This window comes from Zootoca vivipara, chromosome 1, assembly GCF_965207765.1.
Source record: "Zootoca vivipara chromosome 1, rZooViv2.hap1.1, whole genome shotgun sequence".
Classification (NCBI taxonomy): domain Eukaryota; kingdom Metazoa; phylum Chordata; class Lepidosauria; order Squamata; family Lacertidae; genus Zootoca; species Zootoca vivipara.
The window spans coordinates 28,193,491-28,221,483 of NC_142582.1; the positions used below are offsets into that span (position 1 = coordinate 28,193,491).

The following is a 27,993-nucleotide window of genomic DNA, read 5'->3' on the forward strand; positions in this document are numbered from 1 at the left end:
TTTTTTTTTAGAATCTTCACTCTGAAATGCTTTAAAATGCCTTATTCTGGATCACATTTAATGTAATTGAATTACATTTAATAATGCTCCCATTGTGTTTGTGTGTGCCATAAGGAACACACTGTTTCCCAAGCACTTGATTCCTACGATGGGTCGGTCTAATATCACGGTGACAGTTACCTCTTTTGACAGTGACACCTCATTGACTTCGTTAGGCTCTGTGTCAACACTGATGTCATGGAGTAAACAGAACAGACGTGTGAAATCAGTTGTAAAAAAATGGTCAAATGCAAAGAATGGCAAACAACAGAATTCCCCCACCCCACCGCAATTGACTAAGGAAACTGTCAGCAATGATGCACTCCTATAAGTGCTTCCCAGAGCTGAACAGTATATATAGATATCAGTGGCTGAGCAGGAAAGACTAGCAGACAATTACTCTTGGATCCTCAAGGCTTCCAGAGGTCCCTGGAGAAAGAGACAGCACTGCCTTTCCTGCTTCTCCATTACCCTTCCAAAATACCTACAGGTAAGAGGAATAAGATAAGTTACCTGTAGCATTCATTGGGAGAGCTTGTTATATGTTTGGCTAACTTAGGCTGCATCAACAGGTTGCTTCATAATAGTTTTCCTTTTCCTCCCACTTGATGAGAAGCATCAGATTCAGAAACACGATGCAAACTTGTTTAAAATCCACTTCACTCAAAAGCTGTGCTGTTTGTAATACTGAAGTAAATGACAATAGGCAGGGAGAGAAACTAATTGTATCATTATGATAAAATTATAGACAGATAGAGAGAAAGACTGATTATATAATTAGAAAATTCCTGATGAAAGTGTTGAGGGAGGGTGGGTTTTTTAATATAAAAATGAGGATATTTTGTATTTCATTTTTTAAAAAAGTAAAGTAAAAACGGAGGTCTATTCTAGATGCAGAATTGTTCCTTTTTAAAGAGCAACATTTCAAAAGTACTAACCTCGTAAGCCAAACAAAATTTGGGAACACTCCAGCCAAAGTTGAGATCTTTTATGCCCTACTAATAGCCAAGAAGGGTTCAGTTTATGTTGTGCAGCCTTGATCCAATCTCTTTTTCCTTGCAAATGTAAGTTTCATTGACTGTACAAAGGATTGCTCTCTAATTCTCTTCATTGAAATCAATGGAACTTTAAAATGCTTAACTTCATTTTTTTTGTTTTTTGTTTTAGTGATTATTTTGTACTGTTTTAAATGGTGTGTTATGCTTCCTTGAATACATCTAGTGCTCTGCCCTAATATTTTATGATGCAGAAGTATATAAAAACTTTTTATAAAAAATAATAATAATTAAAACTTTGGCTGGATCATGTCCTTAATCTGCTTCTGCAGAATCCCACCGCGATGGTTAACCCTCAATTTGTTTTCTGTTTATGACACCTTTACCATAAAAGGGTCTCTTTAAAAAAATAATTATTGACCTGACTTTGGAGGCAAACAATATGCAATGCAAGGAATCTGTGATTGGATATCCTATTCCTTTTCATTTTCTGAAAAGTATTTCAGATGGAGCTCTGGTGCAGGAGAAGGGGGAGTCAGTGCTTTCTCACTTCCCGATTCTTCAATGCACTAGAACAATCTGCCTGCATGTTTCCCCCTCTCCAACTAGTAGTAGCTTCAGGGTGGGAGAGATTTGCATCAGAGAACTAAGGGGAAGTGTTGAATGTCTTTGCCCTTAACCAGGGCCCCGATCCACATATAGAGACTCCATTGGAGTTTTTAGGTACAGGAAGTGATCTTTTACACCTTACATAGGCATTATAATAGATATCCATATATCCATATGGGGCATTGAGGATTCAATGGGAAATAACCATTTATTGGGTACATTGATCTCTTCATTTTGGAGATAACTTCTCTGTCTTATTCTAAATGATGTGGAATTATAAGCCAAGAAATCTGGTGGCTGAAGCAGCATCACCAACAGATGAATGGTAGAAAACTTTTCTATGTAGAGTATGAGAAAGTTTCGAGGTGCTACGATAATGAATTGCTGTTCCATCCTAAGCATCACTCCAAAAAATCTGAAATTAAAAGTGTGTTAATTAACACCATTTCAGTTCATGTTTGTTACCTCAATTCACAATAATCATGTTACCTATTAGCTAGTGTGAGAGAATAATAATAATAATAATAATAATAATAATAATAATAATAATTTTATATGCCACCCATCTGACTGGGCTGCCCAAGCCACTTTGGGCAGCTTCCAGAAAATTATAAAACTACAGTAAACAACTGTTTTACCTACCCTGGATTATAGCCACCAGTGCCCTATGAGCAGCCTTCAATGTAAACCATAACCCACCCTTTCCGAAACCATTCTTTAACCAAAGCACAACTATTCCTTGAACTTTGCACTTCTCTGAATTTTGCAATGCACTTCTTCAGCCAAGTATTCTCTTCGCAAAAATGCGGAAACTAGGGTACAGGGTACATAAAACAGTGTACAGTGTGCATATATTACAGTAAATAGCATACAAAGATGTGTCATACTACGGGAAATTGCAAAAATACATCTATCAGGAGGAATTGCATGCAAAAATTTGCATATTATGAGAAATCCACATGGAAATGATGGTGAATTTTCATGAGTACTTAAAAAAAAGATTGAAATGTGGTGAACTGGACTTAACAGAAAAATGGGAAACAGCGAAAGCAAAATGGTCAGATTCGCCAATCCCTCGCTCCTAGCAAGGAAGGCAGTTTTCTTCCATATTTGTCAAGCATTCTTTTCAGTTTTACCTTTTGAGCATGATGTTGGTTTCTTCTTTGTAAATTGGAACATCACAATGCACCCCAATGATGGTGCACACACCTAGGTTTTTCAACAACAAATAAAATCTTCTGTATACTATTGTATACAGTTTAGCAGCAATACACCTTGGTTCTAAACATGCTGGCTTGTAAGCCTGCTTAATTCAACAGAGTTTACTGCTAAGGACTTATTTTTCAAGTTGCAACTTTGGGGTTTTTCATTTTTCGTTTAGAGAAAAGGCAAGTAAAAGGTGATATCACAGAAATTTATAAAAATCAGGCACGTTACGGACAAAGTGGTTCGAGAAAAGTTTTTCTCCTTTTCTCATGGTACAGGAACTTGTGGATCTCCAGTGAAACTGAATGTTGGAAGATTTAGGGCAGATATGAGAAAGAAGTTCTTCATGCAGCACATAGTCAAACTATGAGACTCGCTCCCCCCAGGAGGCAGCAATGGCCACCAACTTGGATGGCTTTAGAATGAGACAAATTCATGGAGGAGATGACTATCAATGGCTACTAGCCACGTAGCCACGAAGCCTGTGCTCTGCTTCCACAGTTGGATGCAGCAATGCTTCCGAATACCAGTTGCTGGAAGCCACATGAGGGGAGTGTGCCCTCCTCTTTGCAGGTTTCCCACAAACATTCGGTTGGCCACTGTGAGAACAGGATGCTGAACTGGATGGGTCATTGACCTGAACCAACAGCCTCTTATTATGTTGTGAAGCTGAAAAAAGTTACTCCTGGCCACAGAGGTCACTTGGCCATCTAATCACCAAGGTGCATCCATGCATATTCCAAGCTATGTACCTGTTCCTTTACAGCAGGCATCCCCAAACTGCGGCCCTCCAGATGTTTGGGCCTACAACTCCCATGATTCCTAGCTAAGAGGACCAGTGGTCAGGGGATGATGGGAATTGAGGTCCAAAACATCTGGAGGGCCGAAGTCTAGGGATGTCTGCTCTACAGGGTGTGTCACCCCACCCAGAACAGCCAATTGACTTATATTTCAGATACAGGAGCCACCGACCCAAAAACCTTCCATCTCCTCAAGGTTCAGGCCCTGTTTATTGGCCCTCACTCAATCCACCACTGTGTTTGTGCACTGGTCCAGAGCTTGCGTAGCCTCTCTTGATTCAGATGTTGTGGAGAGTGTCTTCATCATCATATTTATTCATCCCTAAAAGAGGCTGTCAAGAACATTGGCTTGAGATTTTTAGAATATCATTGGGAAGAAGCATGCCCTCTTGGGAAATAGCACTAGGAGGCAGCATTGCACTGCTGAATGACATAAGGAAGTGAGAGCAGGACTTGTTATTCTTGCAAATCTGAAAAGGAAGGTGGTGGCAGGCAAGGCAACAGTGGCGGCAGGATAGTTTGTATGCATTCTTACGAAACATGTTACAAAACAGGGCCTAACATAGTAAAAGTGATTATTAGCTTTGATCAAGTCCTGTGCCCCTGCTTTCAGAGTGACGTGGTTGCATAACTCAGTTTTGCAGAATTGTGCCAGTTGGTAACTATAAATAGAAACCCACATAAAAGTTGCACCATATCGCAGGGTGCTAGGAATTCCTTTTCGTTCTTTACGCAGTCGAGTCATGGAGTAATCATGTTTACACTCTCTAAATCAGTGTTTCCCAAACTTGGGTCTCCGTAGTTTTTTGGACTACAACTCCCATCACCCCTAGCTGGTGAGACCAGTGGTCAGGGATGATGGGAACTGTAGTCCAAAAGCAGCTGGAGACCCAAGTTTGGGATAAAGATAAAGGGACCCCTGACCGTTAAGTCCAGTCACGGACGACTCTGGGGTTGCGGCGCTCATCTCACTTTACTGGCCGAGGGAGCCGGCGTTTATTCACAGACAGCTTCTGGGTCATGTGGCCAGCATGACTAAGCTGCTTCTGGTGAACCAGAGCAGCGCACGGAAACACCGTTTACCTTCCCGCCGGAGAGATACCTATTCATCTACTTGCACTGCATGCTTTCAAACTGCTAGGCTGGCAGGTGCTAGGATCGAGCAACGGGAGCTCACCCCGTCACGGGGATTTGAACCCCTGACTTTCTGATTGGCAAGCCCTCGACTCTGTGGTTTAGACCACAGCACCACCTGCATTTGGGGTACACTGCTCTAAATCATATTTAATCCTCTAAATCCATCTATTAATTTTTAGTCTCTATGGAGATTCATTCCACGGGGAAGGAAGTCAAACTGATTTCAGTGGGTGTCCTTCCAAGTAACGCTCATATTCATATGTCACACCCCTGTGACAGAAGCTATTAAGAGTTGTATCTGCTGGTCAGCAACACTCCAGGTTGGGGCTGTAAAATCCACTAGTCATGTGGTTTCACCTAGAACGTTTGGAAGACTTCATGCCTGTGCTAGCAGCCACTAGGATTTCACTATACTGACATGCGGATTCTTCATAAGCATGGCTCCCCCCCCCCAAAGGTATGGCCATGTGCTTAGCATGCAAACAGTTCCGGATTCAATCTCTGGCGACTCCAACTAAACATGTTAGCTACTAAGTGGTGGGAAAAACCTCTGCCTGAGATTCTGGGAGAACTGCTGTCAGTCAGAGTGGTACATTAAACGATCCCTACTGCTTTGAACACAAATTGAGGTTCTTAGGTTTATCATACCAGGGACCCAGGTGGTGCGGTGGGCTTGCTGATCAGAAGGTTGGCAGTTCGAATCCCCGCAACGGGGTGAGCTCCCATTGCTTGGTCCCAGCTCCTGCCAACCTAGCAGTTCGAAAGCACGTCAAAATGCAAGTAGATAAATAGGAACCGCTACAGCGGGAAGGTAAACAGCGTTTCCATGTGCTGCTCTGGTTTGCCAGAAGCGGCTTTGTCATGCTGGCCACATGACTTGGAAGCTATACGCCGGCTCCCTCGGCCAATAATGGGAGATGAGCGCGCAACCTCAGAGTCGGTCACAACTGGACCTAATGGTCAGGGGTCCCTTTACCTTTACCTTTTTAGGTTTATCATAAACAGGGGTGGGGGACGAATTTAATGAATGGATCATCTAATCTGGTCTGAGGCTTCTCCCTATGTAAATTCCTCTGGTACACAGAATAGTTCTTTGTGACTTCCACATGGAGGTATAATGCCTGATCCATCTTTCAGTGTCTTCAGGCCACGTCACGAGTGTATGAAGCAGGCAGCAGTGACTATTTTCCCTCTATCTCTGCCCTACAGGTGACGAAAATGAAAAACATGTACTTGGTGGCTGGGTTGCTTTTAATGATTGTACAGAGCAGCTGGCAAAGTGCCCTTCAAGACAGAGAAGAGAAATCCAGGTAAACACCAGAGATCAAACTTTTAATGCTATAATAACCCAAATGTGGGCTATGTATTTTCTGGTAACAGAGCTGGCATGGAAATTCGTTTACAATGCTATCATTTAATCTTGCCACCCACTCAAAAAAAAAAATTGGATAAGCTAGTAGCAAATGAAATTGCCAATTCAACCAGTGCTGCTTTTGTCCTTTTGGTTTTTGTTGTGTAAGCAAAATCTCTATTTCCCATTACCAAACTGTTATTAAGCAACTAACAATCCTTTCTTAGCAGCAGTTATTATTTCTAGTACATTAGTTGCATATCTCTTCTGAGGAGGTTGACACATGGTACGGTGACTTTCAAAATGTGCAATCTTCAGTACAAATAATTTGTTACAAACCACACTTATAGATCCTTCAAGGCTTCCCAGGCCGAACTATTAGATGACTCTAGACAGCTGAATGAAGCGAAACGCCATTCACAAGGTACATTCACCAGCGATTACAGCAAGTACTTGGACACGATACGAGCTCAAGATTTTGTACAGTGGTTAATGAACACTAAAAGAAGCGGGTAAGCAAAATGGACACACCCCACCTGAACCCCCTTATATATTGCCACATGGCACACACAAGAAAGTCTTATGTACCATATAAACCCAGGAGACTGCATGATGAGGGGATAACTTCATCCAACTAAATATGTAGACTTTGGATCAATTCCAAGAGCTTCAATGTCCATCCATCCATCTGTCCATCCATCCATCCATCCATCCATCCATCCATCCATCATCTGTCCAATTGCTTGTTCATCCATCTATCCATCCTGATTTACAAGCCCATTCTATGCTGAGAGATCGGAGCAAATAGCATCACTCGAATCTATTGCAAAAGCATCTTTTCACTCAGCGTCATCTCTTTGCTGCAAATGTGTCACTCCGTAATTTCCAGCACCCTGAGATACAGATGCTAGGTAACATTTTTCCAAGAAGTGTTAGTTGAAATAACTAACAATCAAATGAAAAGTTTTCTCATGCAAAACCTGCTGAAAGGAATGAGAATTGTGCAATAGTAAACACTGTCTACTTGAGCAACTCCCATTTGATCAATAGAGTTTAATGCTGGAGAACTTCTGAATGCTTTGGCTACAACCCAGTGAGTGCTTTTTCCATACTCATACATGAAGAATCACGCTCATAGCAGAATAATACTGTGCTGGCGCAGCTTCCATTCCTCCCAGTTCTGACTATCATTGCTGGTATGCCTTTTGGCTCATTGCTGAGTGGGAATTTCATCCCTGGTATCTCAGGCCCTAGTCAAGCACTCTAACCAGGACACAACAATGGCAAAATCAAATCTGTGCACTAGAATATCAGCTTTATTTTAAAGGGGTTCCTTTAAAACATCCTATCAGACAATGCACACACACACACACACACACACACACACACACACACACACACATTTTCAGAGTCATTGAGGACCTTTTGAAACATTCAAATCTGTAACTGTATTATTAGAAGAATGGCAAAGTTGTAAGGCCATTAAGTGAAATTATTTTTGGACAGCTTTATTTTGAAGTTTAACATCATCATATGTAGGATCAAGATAATAACTGGCATGTGGTTTAAAAGAAGATAACACAATAGACAGAACAGTCTACATAGCCTCCTAAAGCAGATATGTTCCAGCTGTAGTACTGCAATTCACTGGAGCATTTGGCTGGAATTTAGAACACTATACCAAGTGAGACCATTGCCCATCTAACTCACTATTGTCTGCTGACTGGCTGCACCTCCCCAGAGTTTCATATGGGGTCTTTCTTAGCCCTAATTTCCTAGAGATGCCAGGAACTGAATCTGGGATCTTTAGTATATGAAGCATGTGCCCTTCTCCTAGGGGAAAAAACATGCCTTATGTCAGGGTGAGACTATTTCCCCATCAAGCCCAAAGTTATCAGACGCTCTCCAATCTCTCAAGCAGGCATTTCTTGTTACCTGCAACCTGATCTTTAACTGGAGACACCGTACTGAATCAGGGACCTTCAGTACACAAGGCATGTGCACTGTGCTATGGTCTCTTTCCCAGAAGAATGTGGGCCCAAGGAGGAAAGTTATGCATACAGATATGCACTTCCTTAGGCGTGAACTGTGTCCACAGCTGGCCACATGAAACAGACTTATCCAAGGAAGAAGTTCATTGGATGTATCTGGATTCCTCCCTCCACACAAGGTGAAAGCACAAGGGAAGGAATTGGCCCACTGTGGATCCTACCCATAGTACTGTCGTGCAGTAAAACAATGGCTTTGAAATTGCTTGCCTTCAGGGAATCCTTACTCTGCTGATTTGTCAACTGAGGAACTCTGGTTCATCTGCCATGGTATTCCTATTCCATTGAAGAAGATGCCAGGAAGTGTTCTAGAGCAGCCTCTCACTTCTCAACCAAGGTGATCAGGCACCAGTGTAGCCCTGAATGAACTGACAGTGTGAGCTATAACATTCCCCTGTAGGAGCACTGACAGTGATGAGGAAACGACATTGCAGCATTGCTTAACCACTGATAAATGATCTTCTGATTGAGGACCAGAAGCTAAGCTCCCAAGGAACACCAGCCCTCCCTGGAACACAGCTTGGAAAACCAATGCAGCAAAATCTAACCAAAAGTAATGTACCATTGGAAACTCCTGAAATAAACCAACTATTGGAAACCACTGAAATAAACCAACTATGTGGGTTTCGTTTTCTTTATTTCACCCCCCTCTTTACTTCTCCTTCACAACTTTATGTTTGGATCATTCACCATTTCTCATGCTGACAGCCAAAGTCATTTGGTACTTTGGTGTCTCTCACATGCGTATCAGCATTGGATATGTCGCTGTCCACATACTTTGTTGCCATTGCTGCTTCACTGTCATGCGTATCGTTGTTGTTTTACTTTTGGGGTCTTGTGCCCACTTCAGCCACCACTGTTGTTCCATCAGTCCGTCGAACAATGCCTTAATCAGATGACATTGGCTAACAACTTGATAAATGAAGCTCTCTCTTGGTATATGTGAAAGTCTCAGATAATCTAAGGGGGGGGGGATGGTCCTGCCACTTTATATTATGCATAGGGCAAGCAGAGAGCTGCCAGGAAAGGGGTCCCTCTGGAGTGTTGTTGTCTTTGTGGCTGAGTTCATTCTGTGGGCAGCCTCCCTACCCATCAATCCTACAGCCTCCCAGTATGCAAAGGAGAACAGCCCTCCACTGGTTATGGAATACCAAGAGTGGCTGTGCCAATGTTCCTTTTGAACAGGCCACAGCCCATCAGATTAAGCCCAGCTTTTCCCAATAGCCACCCTGGGGTTGATGGGAGTTGTGTGGCCCTAAACACTTTTGGAGGTGTCTTTCATCCAAAGACACCAAACGGGATTGATCGTTTTTAGCTGCTGGGTGCAGTGGTTGGTCAATCAGTTGTAAGACATATATAAATTATGTCCCCAAAGAAAGACAGCTCTGGGATCTTTATAGAATTAAATGCAGGAGTAATGCAATTCCTATATGATTCTTGTTGTATACATTTAAGCACTAAACAGTTAACTGATGTGCAATGGGTTTTTCTCCCCGTCTACATATCTGTGCAAATGTAATTTTAATAACCTAATGCCTATCATGGACCTCTGCTGCAGACAAGGACATGAAGAGAGTGAGAAAGAAAACCTCCTGGACAATCTCTCAAGGTATTTTAAGTAATTTCAGTTTTTTTTAATACAGGGAATATAACAAAAAACAAACAAACACCAGATCCTAAATCAATTTGACTAGGGTACTTCCAGATGGACAGTTTATTGAGTACTCATTCCTATTGGTTTGCAGGGAGATGAGAGAATTCTGGCTATTTAACAAGCTTTTATTCTGATCTGTTTGTGGGGGTGTTAGGTGACAGTTGTGTCGAAGCAAGTGTTATCCCACACTTTCCAGCGCATTTCCCGGCTACTTTCCTGACTTCAAAAAGTCCAATCTTTTGGGAAAGCGGGTTTTTTCCATTCACCTATAATTTGCCAGTACACCAACAGTCTGGATGTGCTCTCAGTTGTGTGTGTGTGTGTGTGTGCTGGAAAACATTAGCCCTCGTGTGCAATATCGTGCTACATGGATGCTACTGCCTATGAAGAATCTCCCCTCTCGATGCTGACGATCTGATCATCTAGTGGGAGAGAAGGGTTGCCTCCTGGAAAAAGTTCTCCCAACACATGATGGCTGCCCTATGTGGCAGCTCAGAACCACAATGTCTACATATGATGATGCTTATAGCAGCTGTGGGGAAGCTTGGCTCTTCCTGATGCTGCTGAACCTCAGCTCCCATCAACACCAGCAAACCTGGCCAGTAATGGTGGGGTTCATAGTTCAGCAACATCCAGGGGGCCAAAGATTTCCCACACATGCCTTAGAGAACCATCTAAGCCAGACTGGAATGGCAATGGTTCTCCAGAGCCCCAGGCAGAGCCCACCCCCCCACCCCGGTGCTGCTGCCTGATCCTTTTAACTGGTAATGTTAGGGACTGAGTTTAAAACCTTTTGCATGCAGATCAAATCTACCACTGAACTATGGCTGTCCTCCCAGGATGTACCAAATGTACATAGTAGCTTTTTGTGAAGTTATGGCATGGAAACCTCTTTCTGTTTGTGTATGATCCTTCCTGGATGGGGGTGGCTTCTCTTTCATGGCTGTTCCATTCCATGACAGCGACACACAAATAGATGGGCTTAGGGCAGTAGCTCAAGTTAGATTTTTATAATGAATTCAAGTATAGTCGGGTAAAAACAAAGATGTCTGCTAGTTTCAGACATGATATCACAGGTGGCTGTTCCCTTGGCATTGCGGACAAGTGTGTTGTTAGAACCACCCACAGCTGCCTTTTGGATTATGGTCTCTTGATTGAGCATGATGCCCAGTCTACTTCACAGATTAGGTAAAGGTAAAGGTACCTCTGACCATTAGGTCCAGTTGCGGACGACTCTGGGGTTGCGGCACTCATTTCGCTCTATAGGCCGAGGGAACCGGCATTTGTCCGCAGACAGCTTCTGGGTCATGTGGCCAGCATGACTAAGCCGCTTCTGGCGAACCAGAGCAGCGCACGGAAACACCGTTTTTACCTTCCTGCTGGAGCAGTAGCTATTTATCTACTTGCACTTTGACGTGCTTTTGAATTGCTAGGTGGGCAGGAGCTGGGACCGAACAACGGGAGCTCACCCCGTTGAGGGGATTCAAACTGCCGACCTTCTGATCAGCAAGCCTAGGTTCTGTGGTTTAGCGCCACCCACTTCACACATTGTTGTTGTTTAGTCTTGTCCGACTCTTCGTGACCCCATGGACCCTAGCACGGACCATAGCACTTCACACATTAGGTGGAGGTAAATACCAAGTGGATACAAGATACCATGTGGTGCAGGTTGCAGGGAACCAGAGCCCATCACAGCTTCCTGACACATGCACCTGTGCAACGCGCCTGTTTGCATACATTATATTTTTACTTGTGGATGTAAAATATGTTATATGTAGTCATGCACACAAGGTGTGTGAACTAGTCCTTAGTTAACAAGCTTACAGAGTTTTGCATAGGTTTACATTAAATGCCTTTAATGGTGCTTCTCAAAATAAGTAGACATTCAACTCATGAATCTAACACAGACACAAAAATCACTAAGCATAATGTAATACAGTGGAGGGGGGAAAAACAAGGCATTCTAAAAATGTTGGTGAGGAAAGTGAAACAGGATCTAGCATAAAACTTGACAAAAATAATATGCATATAGGGAACAGTTTTACTGTGCATGAACTTCCAAACAAACAGAAATGCAGGAGCAATATGTTTGTGGAAATCTGAAATGGTGGGGAATCGCAAGGGGAGATTCAGTATGACTTGAGTATCACATCAGGAAAGGTTGGGAACACATCCATGTTCCATTTGTGCTATCTTTGGGAAGAATTCTCAGAAAGATGGTCTACACTAGAGGCGGCCACTGATTCGGTTCTTTCCCCTGAATGAAGCTATCAGCCCCTACCCTCATTGATCCTAGAATGAAAAGAGGTTTCTGGATAAATGGAATCTATGACACCTTTGATTTGGCTGGGCATTTTGTGTGTGAGAGGGAATGGAACCCTTTAGCAAAACTCATGGCCAGCAAGAGGTTGATGGAAGCACCTCCACTGTTAAGCACATCCTGATTCCTCATCAAGCGATACATCTCCATACCCGTGCTGGATGTCCTCCTGCTGCAGAGGTACTATTGTGGACAACTGCTTACAGGTGCCATAAAGGGGACAATTCAAACCCCAAACCTGCTGGGTTGAGAGAGGTCGGCTCCAGAAGATCTTCAGCTCAGCCAGCTTTTTCCTGGCATAGCTGGGCTATGCTGGCATAAACTCCAAATCCTGGTTCAGTTAGCAAAATGCCAGTGGAATATCTTCATCCTGGTGTAGCAAGCTAAATCAAATCAAGTGGCATAAGTTCCCCAAAATGGGTGTACCGGGGGAGTGGGTGGGGGGAGGGATGTCCTTATCCTAGATCTTAACTCTGTTCAGCTAAGTCATGTGATCTAGCAAGCCTGCAGCAGTACATCAGCAAAAAGGGTGCTGTAAGTGAAACTCTGCCTTAAAGACTTGTTTCCCCTCTGCCAGACTTGGGCCAGCTCAGCTGCCAGTAGCCCTACTCCTGAACTGAGTTTGGAATAGGGGTAACTAACACTGGCTTCAGTCAAGCTGGTGTTAAGTCCCACTGGCTTACTATACTTAGGATTGCTTGGCCTGCTAAATGCTAGAATTTGCAATCAGATACAGGTGTGGGTCACATTGTTGTGGTGTCAGCAGTTGCTTGAGGCAAATCTTCCTAACCCAATAGTAGGTTTGATTGAGCTGGAGGTGGGGGGAGTACAGATTTCTTCTTTACCCATAGGGCTGGCACTAGAACCATGGAGCATAGCTGTCAAGTTTTCCCTTTTCTTACGAGGAAGCCTATTCAGCATAAGGGAATTTCCTCTTGTCCTGCAGTGGAGCTGTCTCCTTAATTCCTGGAATCAGAGAGCCAGTCAAATAACCTTCCATGCTAATTTTGACAACCAAACTGGATTATTGGGAATGCAGGCCAAATGTTTCCAAGTGCAAGTTAGCACTTTGGAAAGCAGTCGTATGGAACCTAGAACTGCCCCACTTCTTTTCAGGTCGACACAACTGAATCTGACCTAACCACCCACACTCTCCCTTTTCTCTTCCTTTGGCCCCTGGTGTGGGCTAAACCTTCTCCTTCCCTCTGCGGATACTTAGATCTCTCTACCCATTGAGAACCATCTGGTCCAATCTCCAATGCCTCCTATTTCTCTTTCTTGGTCATGCTAGAATGGTATGGGCATGATGAACTGACACGATCTGTCTATGCTCTCTGTGGCTGCCTCAACCACAATGCCTCCAACTAAGGAGTGGTAAGTTCAGAGAGCCACCTCGGAGCACCTCTAGTTGCTTCCCTGCAGCAGCAGTCCATGCCTGGCGGGTGGGCAGTGGTGGTGGCCGCAGTCACAGTGAGTGGTGGTCTGGCTGCAGTGGTGATGGCAGTGGTGGCCGGTGAGTCCATGAGTGGTGGATGGAGCAGGCAGCCTGCCACCTGAGTCACATGTGTCACATGCCTCATTATAGGGTCGGAGATGCTAGGAGCAAAAAGACAAAACAAGAAGGCAGCCTGAGTCATGAAGAGGGATGGGGTTCACAATCACTGACCAGCTCATTTGTTTTTCACATCATGCTTGCTCAAATTCTCCGTGTTTCAGTCTACTATTCATTCATCACATGTCAGCTCGGTCCAATCTCTCTCTCTCTCTCTTTTCAAAATGCCATAACTGACTTTGGTTCACCTTTGTTGTGATAACTTTTTTGCGCAATGGATTTTGCTCTTTGTCATTCTGCTGCCATTACATTCATCGCTGCCCATCACAATCAAGCATCCATCTGCATGCCCCCAGGCAGATTGTGATTTGCTTGTCTTGCGGGGTCTTTGTTTTCTTCTTCCTGCAATGCAGCAGAGGCATTGGTGTGCCCAACCCACGGCTACTGCCATCACCTCAGCTAAGCAGAGTTCATAGGAGCACACATTCCAGAAGCGCAGCCCATCTGAGTTTGAAAAGGGCTGTACAGTTACAACAGCCAACTTCAACACACTGCCTTTCAGTTTGTTATTTTCTTGCCACCGCTGCAACCAGTCTTGTTAAATATTGCTGACACTTGCACGAGGCGCAATTGGCTCTCAAAGCTCGCGAACGTTCGCAAACGAGTGGATGAAGCTGTGCTTGTGTGCATGCTCGGTTATTGTGAAATTCGCCAGCGTTCCTAGTCCTAAGGCAACTGTTCTTCTTTTAGCAATGGACTCGCCAGGCGTCATGCTGAATACGAGAGACATGCCGATGGCACCTTCACCAGCGACATCAGCTCTTACTTGGAGAGCCAAGCTGCCAAGGAGTTCATTGCTTGGCTAGCAAATGGAGGAGGAAGAAGAGAGTAAGAATCCATCTGTTGCTACTATCATTCAGCATTTCTTAGCTTTTTTCGGGGTGGGGGGATTAATACCAATCAAAGCCTGCTGGAACCACAATGTATTGCTCCCACACCTTCCTCACTGTATTTCATAGTCTTCTTTTGTAACTGAAAATGTTGTCATGGGTGTGGAATGATCTTCCTGCCAATTAAAATGTAGTTCTTTTGAAACTTGATTGTGCTGTTTCGTGCTCGAATGGGTCACATTTTCTCCATGAGGTCAAACTCTACAGAAGGTCAATGTTGGTTTCATGTTTCCTCTGATTTCTTCCCTACCCTGCTTTGCTTCCATTCAAATGTCTTGCGCCCGCTTCTTGGCCACCCCAAGTTTTGTCAACCCCAACCTCTCTGGTTCCCTGTTTGCCCCAGGATCCCAATCTGCTTTCTGCCACTGTTCCCAGCATCCTCCTTTCCCTTCCATTTTTCCCGTTTCCAAAGTTTGTACAAACTCCTCCTCTTCAAGCCTCTCCTTCTTCTCCCCTCCCCCACGCCTTTTCAAGAAGTTGCTGCTAAAAACTCATCATCACACTGTCACTGTCTTTTCCATCCCTTTACAAAAGGGTGTTTTTTGTGTGTGTGCCTTCCCACTCTTGCTGTGTGTTACGTTGAATATATTTACCCCTCCTCTCCTGCCTCAAAGCATCCCATAACATTAGGCTGCCAACACCTCCATCAGTAACCTGTACTCCATCAGTAACCACCTACATCCTGTTCTCACCACTCTCGTGACAACCTCCTTTTCTTTTTGATCCTTTTGGCCTGTTCTACCCACTGCTGCTGACTTTGATCCATCTTCCTCAGTGCACATTTGGAACGGCATCTTTCTGCCTCCGTTCCCTCCCTTAATAAGCCCACTCACAGACGTCTGCAAGCCCCCTACACGTTTTTGCCTGTGCGGCCTGGCAGTCGAAAGATCAACACGCTTTGTCCCATCTGTACTCGTTTTGTACCTGTAGACTGTGAGCTCTTTCTGAGCAGGGCCCAACTTCCTTCCTGCCTTCCTTCCTCCTTCCCTCGATACTGTGCTCAAAATCTATATTGCCAGCTGTAAAAGACACAGCGTATGCCATAGGCGCTCCATAAAAATTGGTTATGAGATTGCTGTAATGATGATAGCAAAATGAGATCGGAGAGTCAAACATGGTGGTACATGTTGGAAGTTAGGAAGAAAGCCAACTGAGAGTAAAAAAAAGTATTTCTGAAACACCTGGTTATAGATAACTTTGGGCATTTTGGTGGCTCTTGAGAAGATACCTGTGGCAATGGCTGGAGACGGAAGGTGGTGATTATAATAACCTGATAGACAAAAATACATTTTTGTAATTGGCATGGCATGGTATATGTCTGCTCTTACCTACTGGATATCGGTCTTTGAATCAGAAACAAAAAGAGAACACAGCCATCCAAGATGGGAAAGCAACATCCCTCTTTTGCACTCTGTTTCCTGTAACATAGTGGCTCACTATGTGTTGCATGCAAATGCATGGAGTGGTTTGCTTTGGTTTAAAGGAAAACAGTGGCTGTAAGCAGAAAAGCAGCAAAATGGGCCGTGCAGCCCTTTGTTTACCCTGGGAGGGGCGAATTGGACCAGAGAAATGGCAAGTGGGAAAGGGTTAAGCATGCCACATCTCTGCTCAAAATCTGCCCCCATTTTTCTTTTCTTAAAAACAGCACCTGTGTCGTTATCTCTGAGACCTTTTATAGCTTCGAGAGAGAATGTAACGGTTCTTTAAAACTGACTCTACTGCTTTGATATTATTACCAATCAAATCTAAGACATTAGTTTGGCAAAGATCACAGCAAGCCACAGTTCTCTTGCTTGTGTACCTGCTGAAAGCAACCCCTAGGCCATTAAAACAGGACCAGTATTCCTCTCCGTATGCTTATATGGTTACACATCATCAAAAAGATCGAGGGAAATAGTATTGCAGGCTGTTGCAAATTCTCTGCAAAACCCATCACGACTCCTTGATGTTGCTGACAGTCAGATATTTTGACACATTTCCCCCTCTCCTCTCCCCTCCCAGCCCCTTCCTAGGAATAAAATCTAGAGATTAAGAAGTAAAAATAAATAAATGATGAAACAGTCAGCTCTGATGTGGGGACATTTAATTCTGAAGTATATTGGGTTCAGCATGCTTGGAATACATTTTTTTATATTGCCTTTTGCTTCCAACAGTAGCACTGGAACTCTTGGTTTGATATTGTATCTGCTGTTTCTGAACTTGATTAAAATTCTGAGCAAGGAATACTGAACTTTTTCTCAGGAAATGTTTGTTCTGTTGTCATTCCTGTGGTCTCACGCAGCGGAGCTGGCTCACATGATACTAAGAAACTTGTTCTCTTGTGAAATAATTTAAAAATTGTTTGCGTCCATATATACATCCTCTCACACAGAAGGATATTACTGTCTAGGATGAGGCAAACGGCTTAATTCTCTGGAAACACAGCTCTCAGAGAATACTGAAATGTTGCATCAACATTCTGAAAGAGTTTAGACAGAAAGTTCCCCGGGTGATAATGAATCAACGGTAGAGATACCTGTCTCTTCTACATATGTGAAGGCTCCCATCCATAACCTGCTTAATCTGGAGCAGTCCAACTTATTTAAAATGGATCTGCGGCTCCAGAAACATTTCCTAAGCGCACTAGCAGAAATTCAGCACTAGATGTTTGGGTTCATTGGCATAGCTGCTTTGTGGTAGAGATAGTAATCCGAATTGGTGGGATTTGGTATTACATGCTGAGATTAATAGCAGCTGCGTGTAATATTTGGTCAGGCGAGCACTGCTGAAGTGTGAAGTAGCCCAAGTTAAACACTTTAAAGTTCCATTTATTTAGGCAGGAGAGATAAGCATGCACTTTAAAATCTGCCACTGAAATCATCAGGACATTAAAAGCTCTCAGTCTTGGCTGAAAGTGCTAAATTTTTGCCCTTTGCAAGCTATTATGAATTATTATTTTTGTTTCTTTAAGAAACCATTTTCTAGGTCTGCAAACATACCCTTAGTGCTATTTTGCTAGAAGATACAAAAACTTGATCCTATACATTTTTGCTGGGGAGAATTTGAGCAACATTAAGGATTAGGCAGGGGTTATGTTTATTTTGACCCACAAGGATGTTATTTGTCCATTTCCCCCCTTTAAGTTTCTCAGAAGGAGCTGGAGTGGCTGAAAACGTTGGCAGAAGACATGCGGATGGAACTTTCACCAGCGATTACCACAAATTCCTGGATGAGGAAGCTGGCAAAGAGTTCCTGAAGTGGCTGATGAGCAACAAACCAACTGAGAGGTGCCTGAATTTTGGCTAACTGTAGAACAGCTTTCCTTGGATTGCCTATTAGCAGGTGTTGGTGTTGGTGGGGAATGCTGCTTATTTCCACTTAGGTATTCATTTACACCAGGAACGGCCCACCTCCTGTCTGTAGGGCCTGATCTACAGCTCAGCCCCCAAACATTTTATCTAGCTCCCCCAAAGTTTGTCAGTTTTTGTGGTGGTGACAAAAGGAAAGTAGATCATGTGGTGGGAAGGTCAGTGATGTGGCCATCTTATGCATAGCTGCCAAGTTTCGGCCTGAGAAATAAGGGACTGGACCGGAAGTAGCAGACCGGATATAGCGCTGCTGCCATTTTGGAACTGGGCGGAGCATGCTCAGAAGCTACTTTTGATGCTGCTCTGCCCTGTTCCAAAATGGCCACCACACCAGAAGTCGCACTGCGGCCGTTTTGGAACTGGGCAAAGCAGCATCAAAAGTCGCTTCTGAGCATGCTCTGCCCAGTTCCAAAATGGCCGCTGCGCCAGAATAAACCAGGGAAAAACAAAAAAAAATCGGTTTTTCGGCTGGGGACAGCTGGGAAAACGGGGGTTTCCCGGGGAATATGGGAGACTTGGCAGCTATGATCTTATGTGGGAGAGAGGGAATGTGTGAGTACTTTTGCGTTAAGGTCCTGCTTCCAGCTTCTCATGGGCATCTGGTTGGCTAACCATGGGAACAGAATTCTAGACTGGATGTGTCTTTGGTCTGATTCAGCTGGCTTTTCTTATGTTCTTATGTTGGGTGGTGACACAACCACCTTGGGCCACAATCACCCCCGGTATGTGGCCCCTGGAGAATTGGCCAAGGGTGAACCAAAAAAGGTTGACCATATGCATGTACAGAGTTGGAAATGCTTTCTGAATGATTTTAACTTTGTAAAAAGAGCAGGGGTATTTCCGGAGGACCCTGTGGGTTCCCCCCATATTTCTCCCGGACAGATGTTCCTAATCATGCAAACCAACAAATCATTTTTCCACACATGGATGGGGAGCATGTGAAAAAGTACTTGTATACTTGCTTTTCTGCATGACTGAGGAGTTTCAGCCAGAGAACTATATGAAGAAAACCCCTTCAAGTATACCTCTGGATGTCTGGTGCGTAGGGACTCCAAGGGTTCAGCAATCATGTCCCATCAGGGCAAGGATTTCCACTTCCACAACAGGACTTTCTCCGTTCCCCCGTGCCCTGCACCTGCCTCAAATTTGCTCCAGAGGGTTGACAGAACTCCTAGAACAGATTTGGGGGAGGGGGCACAGGGGCAGAAGAGGAGAACAATGTTCTGTCAGTGCAAGCAGAAATCTGGAACATTGAGGGAGCATTACATTTACACAACCCAAAGCCTCTTCCATGTGGCAATGGCAGCAGATCCCACCATTATGGAGAAGGCAGCCACCTCAGGTAGCAGAAATGGAGGCACCTTTGAAAAGAAGCAGATTTGCCAGGCATTGAATTATTTGTGGTCATGTAGGAATATTTTTGTCCCTGTGTGCCTGGATGTCAATCATGTTTTCATCAATATTTAGTTTAAGAGGCAGTGCCTTCTTTTGCAATGGCTCTCACTAGTAAGGAGTACTGGGACTTCATTTTTTGCTGCTAACGTAAGGCATTATATGCGCCTCCCTTGAACTTTTATCACAATAGGAGTACTAGGATCTCTCTCTCTCTCTCTCTCTCTCTCTCTCTCTCTCTCTCTCTCTCTCTCTCTCCACACACACACACACACACACATCCCTGCAAACAGCACCAATGTGAGGTAAACTGTTTAGAGCAGAGGTTCCCAAAACTGTGGTCCACAGACCTTCAGAAGTCCATGAACTTCATTTTGGCAGCCTGTGGCATATCTGTGTCTTGGTGGTTGAAGACAGCAAATGACATCTCCATTGCATTTAATCTTCATATTGATCTTTAATTGCATTTTATTGCTTCTTTCATTCTGTGGAATAAAATACCACCGGTTAAAAAATAAGAGAGACACTGAAAATACCTTTTAAAATCATACAGCGTGCCACAATGGCCACAACAGGCAGAAAAATAGTCAAATGGTCCACAAAGAACCTCCACAATTCTCTTTTCTTTTTTTATCTCTCTCTGTGTGCGCTAACAATTTTTATTGTGTTTTTCAGATAGAGCATACAGACCACACATAAACTATGAATACAGAACTAATCCCCCAAACAGAGAGAGACAGAAGATTGCAGAAGACGCAGAGTTGCCTTGCATAAAAACAACTTCGCCTTCAGGAGATGTTTTAAATCCAATTCTAATACTAAACTTCACATGATCCACAAATTCAAAAATACTCTGGGAACCCTTCTAGCATTATTATTATTATTATTACCACCACACTTGTTTGTGTAAGAAATAAAGCTCCCCCAATCCCCTCAGAAGGTGTCCTTGTGTTTTTGTGCCCCTAGCCATCCTTACTGTTAGATTTCCACCAAGAGCTACCTGCCAGAGCTGCAGCAATTTTCAAGTGGTCCATGGGGATTTTTGTTTAAGGGAGGGGGGAAACACTGGCCTGGAAACCACCATGGCAATTAAGTGGGGTATCAATCAATTAACTAATTATAGTAATAAAGTTATATCCCTCTTAAAATTAATGTGAAACTCCCCCAACCCAACCCCCCCCCCAAAAAAAATTACAAAATGCATCATCAGGGCAGGATTGCAGCAGAAGGATTCGACCCTTTCCTCCCTCGAAACTGCTGTTTTTGACACAGCTTCAGATGAAGGATTTCTTCAGGACCACAGCAGGGGGGGGGGTTAAATACCCCCATGCCTGTTGTGACCATGAAAATTGCCACGCATTCCCCAGCTTATTATATCTGTATCTTTTTATATATATTTTTAAAAAAATAATGAGCAAATTAAATTCAAGATGCAATTAGCATCCTGTATGGAAGGGACCTCACTCATTGCTGGAAATCTGCTCTATAGCATCCTTAAAGGTAAAGGTAAAGGGACCCCTGACCATTAGGTCCAGTCGTGACCGACTCTGGGGTTGCATGCTCATCTCGCATTATTGGCCGAGGGAGCCAGTGTATAGCTTCCAGGTCATGTGGCCAGCATGACAAAGCCGCTTCTGGCAAACCAGAGCAGCACATGGAAACGCTGTTTACCTTCCCGCTGTAGCGGTTCCTATTTCTCTACTTGCATTTTGACGTGCTTTCGAACTGCTAGGTTGGCAGGAGCTGGGACCAAGCAATGGGAGCTCACCCCGTCACAGGGATTCGAACCGCTGACCTTCTGATCAGCAAGCCCTAGGCTCAGTGATTTAACCCACAGCACCACCTGGGTCCCCAATAGCATCCTTACTATCCCATAAAAACATCACAAGCTTCACTGGATCAGACCAAGACCCAAGGAGCTCAGGCTTCTTGTTGTCTACTACAGTAATCAGCTGGATGCCTCTATCAATAAATGTGTGGAGACAGTCATGACCAATGCTGTGATTAGGTGATTTTAGATTCTGGACCTAAAGATCTTAATGGTTTTACAAGTGGTGCCCTCTTTTAAGTGTTACTTCAAAATGTGGCAAACCAACTCATGTTTTGCTGAATTGGGGGGGGGGGGTGTCTTCCTGTTAGTTCTTCTGAGCAGGGCACTTGACATTTGCCTGAAGGTCCTGCCCCAATGGCACCCCTGGTTATGATTTTTGTCTTTAGCATCTGACAGACATTTTCAGAGCAGGTATAAGGACAGCAGAGTTAAATATTAAGCTGTAAGCATGAAACCTTCATTGGCATAAAGGCACGGGAGGTTGTCTACAATTTCCTAGATATCATTGAACATATTAACAAATAGCAGAAGGATGACTTTTTGTTGTCATGCACAGAGTGTTTATAGTGCAGAACTTAGTGCAGAATTGCATCATGGTCCATTTTCTCACCTTTCTAGCTGCTGCCTCGTCCAGAGTGCTCAAGCACTCAGTGTCTACATCTGAAGTGTTGTTGCTGTTGTTACCTTCCTCCAAAGATGCAAGAATGAAAAAGCTGGGGTTTCTACACAGTGTCCTATCGCAGGGCTAGCCAATGGGACTAGCCAACACCTCTAGATGTTGTGGGGCTGAAAATCCCATAAACCCTAGCCCTTGGCCTGCACTCATGAATGCTGGGAGTTGTAATCCCATCAAATCTGGACACCCTGCCCTAAGAAATGATACTTTCCACAGAGCTCTTCTAAAGAATACTGTTCAGGAGGAGGGTAGGAAAGCACACAGCTCAGTTGAGACAAAATATAGTAGTTTTGCTGATTTCAGCAGAAAATCCAAGGACTGTGGCAGTCATATATGCCTACTAATTTTCAAGAAGTCTGAACTTTGCCTTTGAGACCATTTGGGATTTTAAAAATGCACATCATTGCCTGGTTTGGGACGGCTGTGTTTTGCAGCACTGCAGGACTGTCTCAGACTGACTTTATGATCTGCTTCTCAAATGACTTGGGGTGGATGGGCGGAAGCCAAAGTGCTGTAATTAGAGATCAGTGTTGTAAATTAACTGTTCCTAGCCCAACATCTGGAATAGTTTTCTCTGAAAACAGCATGCAGATCTGAGTCACACTTCCCCTTTTTTTAAAATAAGCACAATACAAAATAGATTCATTCCCTTAAAAAGTGGAAATGTGCAAATTTCCATGGAGAGAAATCAAGTGGTGGTGGTAGCAGGATCGGGAAGAAAACTGTGAAATTTCCACACCAAGGGAAGCTGGATGGAAGAACTTAGGGGGAAAGTAGAAATTCCCAAAATGCCCAACATGATTGGGAGGTGGTGGTTTCTCTGCCATATTTGCAACACTTCCATTTCTTGCAGAAGATAGAGACAGGTTTATCCCTTTCTGCTGCACCATGCAATGTTTAGGGGTTTGGTAGTGGTGGTGGTGGGGAGTTGTGGTAGCCTTTATCCTGCTTTTATTTCAGCCAAGTGTATTGGTGGCCTCTGTAATGATGGAAGTTCTCCTCCCTCAGCTGAGCCAGAAGTGTGGAACCTTCGCCTCATCCTAACCCCCTCCAACTGCACAAATTACAAGTTAGGATTGTTCTGCCCAAATACCTACTAAGACTATCTGTTGCCAACCCATTTTCTGATTGTCCTGTTGAGCATCTTCAGACCAATTGCCCACAAAGCACAAGGGGAGATTAAGTTACCCATCGTAAACTTGTAACAGCTCCTTCTTGCAGGAAAACCAGGAAAGCTGTCCTGCTGATATTTGTCAGGATCTGTGCCCTCAGATAGGGCAACATAGTGAATATCATGCAATTCTGCACCAAAAGTTATAAGGATTCCTTTTGAAATAATCAGCTCTAAAGGTACCAAGGACAAAAAAAAAACCCTTGCCTGTCATATGGCAGGTTCAATCCATTCTGGATGTACTGGCATGCCTGAAAATTTCATCCACTTCTGTCAAAGGGGAAGGAAAGTTATAGCAGGATGGAACCTGAGGTGAAGGTCCTCTGGACACCAAATCAGAGCCTGAACCAAACTTGTGGCCAGTCGATATATTACAAGGGCTATTATCTACCCTGGAAGAACATCAGGGGAGGAGCTTCTCAACCTTTTCCAATTCATTGTTTTCTTTTTTCATCTAAAAAACAAATAAACACAAGTGTGTGCATTTGATTTCAGCAGAAAAACCCCCAGTGGCAAAGGGTTAAGAAATTCCTTCCCCACAGATGTATTTCGAGGCAGATGTCAGCCTTCAAGGGTACATTAAAGTATCCTGTATAGGAAAGATGGGGAACATGTGGCCTTCCAGTTGTTTTTGGAATTCCAATTCCAATCATCCCCAGTCAGCATGCCCCATTGTCAAGGATGATGCATGTTGGGAATTCATGGTGGGGTCAAAGGTTCCCCATCTGTAAGGTTCCTCTTAAAGGTAAAGGGGCCCCTGACCATTAGGTCCAGTCGTGACCGACTCTGCGGTTGCGGCACTCATCTCGCTCTACTGGCCGAGGGAGCCTGCATACAGCTTCTGGGTCATGTGGCCAGCATGACTAAGACGCTTCTGGCGAACCAGAGCAGCGCACGGAAACGCCGTTTACCTTCCCGCCGCAGCGGTAGCTATTTATCTACTTGCACTTTGAAGTGCTTTCAAACTGCTAGGTTGGCAGGAGCTGGGACCAAGCAACGGGAGCTCACCCCGTCGCCGGGATTCGAACCACCGACCTTCTGATCGGCAAGCCCAAAGCTCTGTGGTTTAACCCACATCGCCACCCGCGTCCCTTTTAAGGTTCCTCTTACTGATCTCCTAAGCTTTCCCTCTTAATAGCACTTTCATGGCCCATCCTCCCACCTCCCTGCCCCCAGCCTGACAAACAGCACCGTCTTGTTTTGCATATGATTGCCTTTATCATATGATCTCCTTCTCTCATGCGGTTTGTTCTACCCAAACCTTTCCAGTTAGACAAGCAGCCTTTCATTGCGTTTGCTGTGGTTAGAAAAGCACAGAGGCCTGACAACTGGCATCTTTGCGGAGTCTCTGCGAGAGAATTCCCCCCAGAGAGCTATGTGAAGCTTGAGTTTCAGTTTCTGCTATGAATAACTCCACTTGTGGTGTGTAGATAATATGCTATGCTGTGTTTGTCAGTATATCTGGGTAGGGGTGGGGTGGGGTGGGGAGATTAGAGCTATGCTACAGTGAAGCTATTAGAAAATTCCAGCCCGAACCTTCACGATGCAAGGCAGAAGAATGCATTAAGAAGCTCAAAGTGTTTCTTTTGAATTCCTCTGAGTTTTATGCAGTTACTTCTGGTATTGTTTATATCTGAGTATTGCTGACGGGGATGCGCACGAGGATCTAATTTCTCTTAGACTCATAACTGTAGGTGGGTGGTAATTACAGTTCTCTCTAAAGACTGCTGCCAAAAAAAATCCTATCCAAACTTAAAAGCAAATGGACAGCAAGAAGAGAGCTGTTGGAAGTGACTCCTTGAGGATGAGAAGTGTGGTGGAAGCGGTTTTGCCACTTCCGCTCTGCCTTCCTTCAAAACAAATTCCTTAGGGTGCAGGAAATGTGTGCCAAAATCACTTTCACTGTACTTTAAAGTGCATATGTCTAAATTAATATTATTCAGAAGTGCCTCGCTTTATTGCACTTGATCATTTAGTGTGTTTCCCCACCAAATATCACCACCAACATCCTCAAAAAAAATTTTTTTTGAGGGATAAAACAACAACAGCCCCACCCTGATCCCAAAAAGGCAGATAAAGGTCACATCCACATCACACATTATTATTTTTTGGAAATAATTTTTATTAAATATTTTCTTGAATTACAAAAGAACATGCAATGTCTACCATACATTTAAACTGCATGGCTTGCCTCCAAAGAGTCCTGGGAACTATACAAAGCTGCCCCTTCACAAAGCTAAAATTTCCAGTACCCTTAACGAACTACAGTTCCCAGGATTCCTTGGGGGAAGTCATGTGCTTTAAATGCATGATCTGGATGTGACCTTCATGAAGGATGTAAGAGAGATCAAGCTAAAATTACCTTTCCCCCTTACAGAGCAACCCTAGGAATGTTTTTTCACCGTATGATCACACCCACACCCACCCACCCACCCACCCACAAGTTCATCACAATTTGGAGACAGGCGAATGTGAGCCAATGTTATTTTTACACCTGTGGCTGGTAATCAGAGAGTTGGACTGAATCTGAACCCAAATGATGTGGGATGCAAAGGGTTAAGTGCAGTCAAGTCACAACAATCCCTAGATAGTCCACTTGGAGGACTGAGGAGGAGGATATGACTAAGCGTAGTTTCCTCTTCCTTCACATGCAAATGAGTTGAGGAAGTGGCAGATAAATCCTGAAGGAAACAGCCATTTTCCCTCTCTTGGACCAGACCTCTTGGACTACACACATCTTAGTGAGTCTCTCCCTCAAGGCCTCCAGCCTAGAGAGAGAGATGAGATGGAGTCTCACTTCTTATAAGTGAACTTCACAATGTATATATTACCTTTTAACTAAGCAAGTCTACCTCTTGAGTGTGCTGTACCTCGAGATGCTTGTAAGTAAACATCTTTTATACTTTTAAGAGCATTGTGTTGTGTCTTTTCTTTTAAGAGGGAAAAAGGGGAAATACCAGGAAAATACACTTTATTTTAGTGGCTTAAATCAAGCCTGCGCAAACGTTCTTCTGCTGTGTATTTTGCAAAAGGGGAATGTTTTACTCTGCTAAAGTTTTGTGCTTGCTAGCGCAAGCGGGGATAGGATATATTAAACAATATCTCCTCATCCACATTCCTGAACATTCCCACAAAGGGTTATTGCGGCCCAGAGTTGCGTATTTTGTGTATTTTTGAAGGATTGATTTGGATTGTGATTTTGAACTCTGTAGGATTTTTCCAGTTAGGATTTCCTGGTTGAGCACATGGTCTCTTTGTTCTGCAGTGTGCTTGGGGGATTAACTACCCCTCCCCTCCCTCAGAGTTTACAGCACTGAGAAAGCTCAGAGGTAGTGAAGATATTTTTGAGATTTTGAATTTGATTTTTGAAAGATTTTTGAATTTTGGAAATTTTTGAAGTTTTAAGATGGCAAGCTCCAGTTTTGATAGTGAGGCAAGACCAAGTTTTATGCTGCTGGATGACAATAATTTTGTGCAGTGGAAGCAGCGCGTTTTAGTTTATCTTGCTGCTAGGCGTGTTCTGCAGGCCATTAAGGAAGAAAAGCCTACAGGAACCGATGCAGAAGCTTTAGCTAAGATAGAAGCTTGGAGTATTAAAAATGATGAAGCCAAGCACATAATTTTGAGCAGTTTGAGGAATGAGCATCTATCAATGATAAATTTTGAAGATGATGCATCTAAGATCCTAGAGGACATTGAACGCATTTATGCACAATCTACAGAGAGTTCCTATAGATACTTGTTGGATAAGTTACTCAAGTTGAAGATGAATTCTAGAGAAGAGTTTACAGAGCATTTTAAGAATTTTTCTGAGATTGTTCAAAGAATTGCCCTTACTCCCAGAGCCTTTGATGATGTGACTAAAGTAACGTTTATGCTTGCATCATTGGGACCTACGTTTGCTCCATTTAAAAGTATAATGGATCACACAAAGGATTTAACTTTTAATGAGCTTATCAACCATTTAAGAGAGGAATGCAGAGATAGCCTTGATTCTCAAGAAAGGAATCCAAGGAGGAAGGATAGCAGCTATGCATCCAAGCATTTTGGAAAGTCCAGACAGACATCTAGAGAAATAATTTGTTTTAAATGCAATGGGAAAAACCACATAGCAAGGAACTGCAAGAGTCAAAATGGGGATAAAGTTGAATCCCACCCCTCAAAACCACAAGGTGTTAAGAAGGGGAGTCATGAGCAAACCATGTTGATGCAGGAGAGGAGTTTAGCTGTCCAGGATTGTGAAAATAAGCGCAATAAGTGGATTCTTGACAGTGGAGCGAGTTCTCATTTCTGTTATGAAAAGGAGTATTTTAATGAGATTAATGGGGATGAAACCTCTGAAATTGAGATTGCTGATGGCAACATTGTAAAGGCAATTGGTTCAGGAACTGTGAATTTGAAATTCAACGTAGATCATGAAACAATTAATACTAAGATAACTGAAGTTAAGTTTGCACCAAAGCTTAATTGCAACTTACTCAGCGTGTCCAGTTTGGACAGGAAAGGTTTTAAAATTACATTTGAAAAAGGACAATGTATTGTGACTAAGCATGATGAAGTTTATGTTCAAGGCACACTAAAGGATGGTGTATATGAGCTTAATGTTTCAGAGAACCAGCAGAACCAGTCTGCAAAGGTGGCGCAACCAAGTCAAAAGGACGAAGGAAGTCTGGAACTCTGGCACAAGAGACTTGGACACAGAGACACCAACGTTATTCTGGAACTACAGAAAGGTGATCTTGTGAGAGGTCTGCAGGTAAAGCAAAGCAACACAAATACACCAACATCAAAATGTATAACTTGTGTTAGTGAGAAAGCAACTAAACCTTCTTTCCCACGTTGTGCAGAGAAGAGAAGCACTAAAGTATTGGACATTGTCCATACAGATCTATGTGGACCAATGAATGTGTCTTCT

The 27,993-nt window shown here is 43.5% G+C and overlaps 1 protein-coding gene across 1 annotated transcript; it reads left to right on the forward strand.

The window, feature by feature from the left end:
* Window positions 1–415: 415 nt before the first annotated feature.
* On the forward strand, window positions 416–20,330 carry GCG (glucagon). Its single transcript, XM_035132566.3, has 7 exons — window positions 416–529; window positions 5,996–6,096; window positions 6,488–6,649; window positions 9,744–9,794; window positions 14,462–14,599; window positions 17,784–17,927; window positions 20,076–20,330. Exons 2-7 carry the CDS (start codon window positions 6,005–6,007, stop codon window positions 20,077–20,079), a joined length of 591 nt encoding a protein of 196 aa, XP_034988457.1. The 5' UTR covers window positions 416–529; window positions 5,996–6,004; the 3' UTR covers window positions 20,080–20,330.
* The last annotated feature ends 7,663 nt before the right edge of the window (window positions 20,331–27,993 follow it).

Excerpts from the sequence above, each read along its gene's own strand:
- GCG (XM_035132566.3), top strand. The coding sequence starts at position 6,005 with ATGAAAAACATGTACTTGGTGGCTGGGTTGCTTTTAATGATTGTACAG. Across the intron at positions 9,795-14,461 it reads CTCCTGGACAATCTCTCAAG|CAATGGACTCGCCAGGCGTC; the intron begins GTATTTTAAGTA and ends TTCTTCTTTTAG. Across the intron at positions 14,600-17,783 it reads AATGGAGGAGGAAGAAGAGA|TTTCTCAGAAGGAGCTGGAG; the intron begins GTAAGAATCCAT and ends CCCCCCTTTAAG.